Source organism: Sinocyclocheilus anshuiensis, unplaced genomic scaffold, assembly GCF_001515605.1.
Source record: "Sinocyclocheilus anshuiensis isolate Anshui unplaced genomic scaffold, SAMN03320099.WGS_v1.1 scaffold1240, whole genome shotgun sequence".
NCBI classification, from domain to species: Eukaryota; Metazoa; Chordata; class Actinopteri; order Cypriniformes; family Cyprinidae; genus Sinocyclocheilus; species Sinocyclocheilus anshuiensis.
The window spans coordinates 1,548,940-1,551,853 of record NW_015542555.1 but is presented as its reverse complement, the minus strand read 5'-3'; the positions used below and the strand labels follow the sequence as shown (position 1 = coordinate 1,551,853).

At 39.6% G+C, this 2,914-nt stretch overlaps 1 protein-coding gene across 1 annotated transcript in view; it reads left to right on the top strand.

Moving 5' to 3' along the window:
- mylipa (myosin regulatory light chain interacting protein a) overlaps positions 1–2,914 on the top strand; it is a 34,034-nt gene that overhangs the window by 3,541 nt on the left and 27,579 nt on the right. The window contains exon 2 of the mRNA XM_016494058.1: positions 1,695–1,885. Within this exon, the coding sequence (XP_016349544.1) occupies positions 1,695–1,885 (191 nt within the window). The remainder of the gene's footprint in view (positions 1–1,694; positions 1,886–2,914) is intronic.

The window sequence follows — 2,914 nt, the reverse complement described above, 5'->3', positions numbered from 1 at the left end:
GTGCCTCCAGGACCAGGGTTGGGAACCACTGGGCTAGACTAACAAAACATTAAAATGCAACAACGTCACTTACAACATTATCACCGCATCTCGTGCGCCACTGATGACGCTCCCTGACGCACTCCTAACATTCAAATGCAAATGTTTATTTTAAATTCGACTAATATTCATTTTTTTTATTCACAATCTCCTCATCGCAGGCAGGCACAGTACTCAATTCAGCATGTGTTCGTGTTTGTGTGTGCTGTCTGCGTCACTCATATAGCACGTGCCTATATCGTGCGCTATATTGAACATTTTCAATATAATTGGACGCAGCCAAAGACTAGATATGCAGCATCTGTATTGACAATTTGTTGAAATTAATGAAATGAGTCATTTTTTGTAATGTAAAATAAAATTAGTTACATATACAAAATATGATATTATTGTATAATTACCATAGAACACATGATTCAGTTTACATCACCTTCATAAATTGAATAAAAACAGAAACAGGCAAAAACACAATGATGCACATTCTTTATTTTGTAGATGTAGAGTTTTAAAAAATCTTTAAATTTTATATAAGCTGTGTCTCATTTAGAAGGCTGCGCCCATCCGGAGGTCAAATCCTCTGGAGGTCGCATCCTCTGTAGGATGCATATATGAATTGTCCTCAACCTAGAATTAAACGAGACGGCCTTCGTAGGACAGGCGGAAAAGGAAACAGGAAGTATCACGTTGCTATGCCAACACATTTAGAGCATCGTTGCGCTCTCACACTACTTAAATTAAGGAAAATTATTTCTAAATTTGGGAAGTAATTTGAAAAAAAAAAAATGCTTTTACTTGTTTTATTTTGTTCAATGTTTGAGGAGCTGCAGCGTACGTACAGCAGACATCTGTTAGAGAAAAAAAAAGGAGGATTTAAAAAATAAAGTTTATCCGTTTTTACCGAGGCGATTTAAGGTAAGTTGTAAACACCACATCTGCGCTTGTGTGTACATCTGCCGGCGCTGGCATTTTTCAAATTAACAACGGTTGTTTACGGCGACGCAAAGAATTGTGGGTTATCTGTAGCAGCGAAGGATACACCTCATGAATCCTCCGAATTCCTGTGAAAGAAGGTCACATTCGAAGGTCGCATTCGGAGTGTCCTACTTGCTTTTCTGAAATGAGACCGCCTCGATGACGTATGCAGCCTTCGAATGCGACCTCCGGAGGGCGCAGCCTTCTAAATGAGACACAGCTATAGAAAAGTTAAATCGCCATCTTGTTCCGACCAAAGTGACTTGAACGCACCTGACATCATTATTATGACTTGTCAACTCGTAAGTACGAACGTCCCTGGAGTACTTGAATGCAGCATTAGTTCCAACCCTGCTCCAACACACAAACCTGGATCAGGTGTGTTTAATTAGGGTTGGAGCTAAACTCTGCAGGGCTGTGGCCCTCCAGGAATTGAGTTTGACACCCCTGTTAAAACAAATATATTTAGCAAAGTTTATGGTTAAAGGAATCGTTTGTCCATAAATAAGGATGAGTAAATGATGGCACAATTCTCAGGTTAAAAAAAAAAAAACAGAAAATGTTTTACTTATACGGCAAACACAAAAAGAGATGTAGGGCATAATGTCCAAGCTGTTTTGAAGGGGACAAGGAAACAAATTCTGATGTTTAACAATGTGTGACTCTTTCTTTGTTGGTGACAGGTATGTCGGAAGTTGGGAATTATTGAGGTGGATTACTTTGGGCTGCAGTTTTCTGGCAGTAAGGGAGAGAACCTGTGGCTGAACCTGAGGAACAGAATCTCCCAGCAGATGGACAATCTCACGCCCTGCAGACTACGGCTCAGAGTAAAGTTCTTCGTGGAGCCTCACCTTATTCTGCAGGAGCAGACGAGGTATGTACACGCGGAAAAAAAACACATGTATTACAACAAAGTAATGGATATTGTTTGAGGAAGTTGTGACTGAGAACATTTCATCATCGTCTAGGAGTAGAGACATTTTTAAACTTCCGTACCAATACAGTGAGAAAAAAAATTCAGAAGACGAACGACAGGAAGAAAGGCAATGGTATGTGGGTGTATGCATGTTTTGTGTGATATTCGTGGAAGTAAAGCCATTTCTCTTCCTTTCACTGCGTCTAATGTGAATTCCATGCCCGACTTGAGCTATATCTCATTTAAGTGTGCCTGTGTTAAGATAGAACCACAAAAAATCTAACATATTAAATATTCATTTAACAATGCTGGTTTTATGAGTGTTCTTTCAGCTTCACATCAGCTGAAGTCATGTGTGTTAGGTAGAGAGAGAGAGAGAGAGCACTTTGCACAGTAGCCTGTAAAGTTTTTTTTCTTTCAGTACAGTGGTTTGCCCTGTAGTAACCCTGCTCCCTGTGGGTTACTGTAGGTCGTTGTGCTATGAGCGGCAGCAGGAAATGTGATCCCCTGCTCAAAAGCTCCTACCCACAGAGACTGAGCTGGCAGAGTCACCACCACCTCATGCTCTTTTATTCACTGTAACTGTGCAAAAAAAAGTTTTGTTACTTTTCTTTGTCTGAGACCAATGTGGAGCACAGCTTAAAGGACACAAGTTAAACTCTAGTAGCAGCATATGTGGTATTCTTGACTAAGTTATTTTTATTTAAAAAATTACAGTAAAGTACAGTGAAAGTACATGGGCAACACTAATGTAAAAACTCTCACTGATTTGAAAGTATAAGCACTAGACCTAAGGGTATATTTCATCAAAAAATGAAAATTCTGTGATTTACTTACCCTCATGTCATTCCGAATCCGTATGAGTAGGGGTGCACTGATCAGGATTTTTTAGGCCGATCGCCGATCACAGAAAGCAGTATCTGCCGATACCGATCTTTTAAAGCCTTCTTTTTATCATTTATAACTATTTATAGTGATACTCCAATC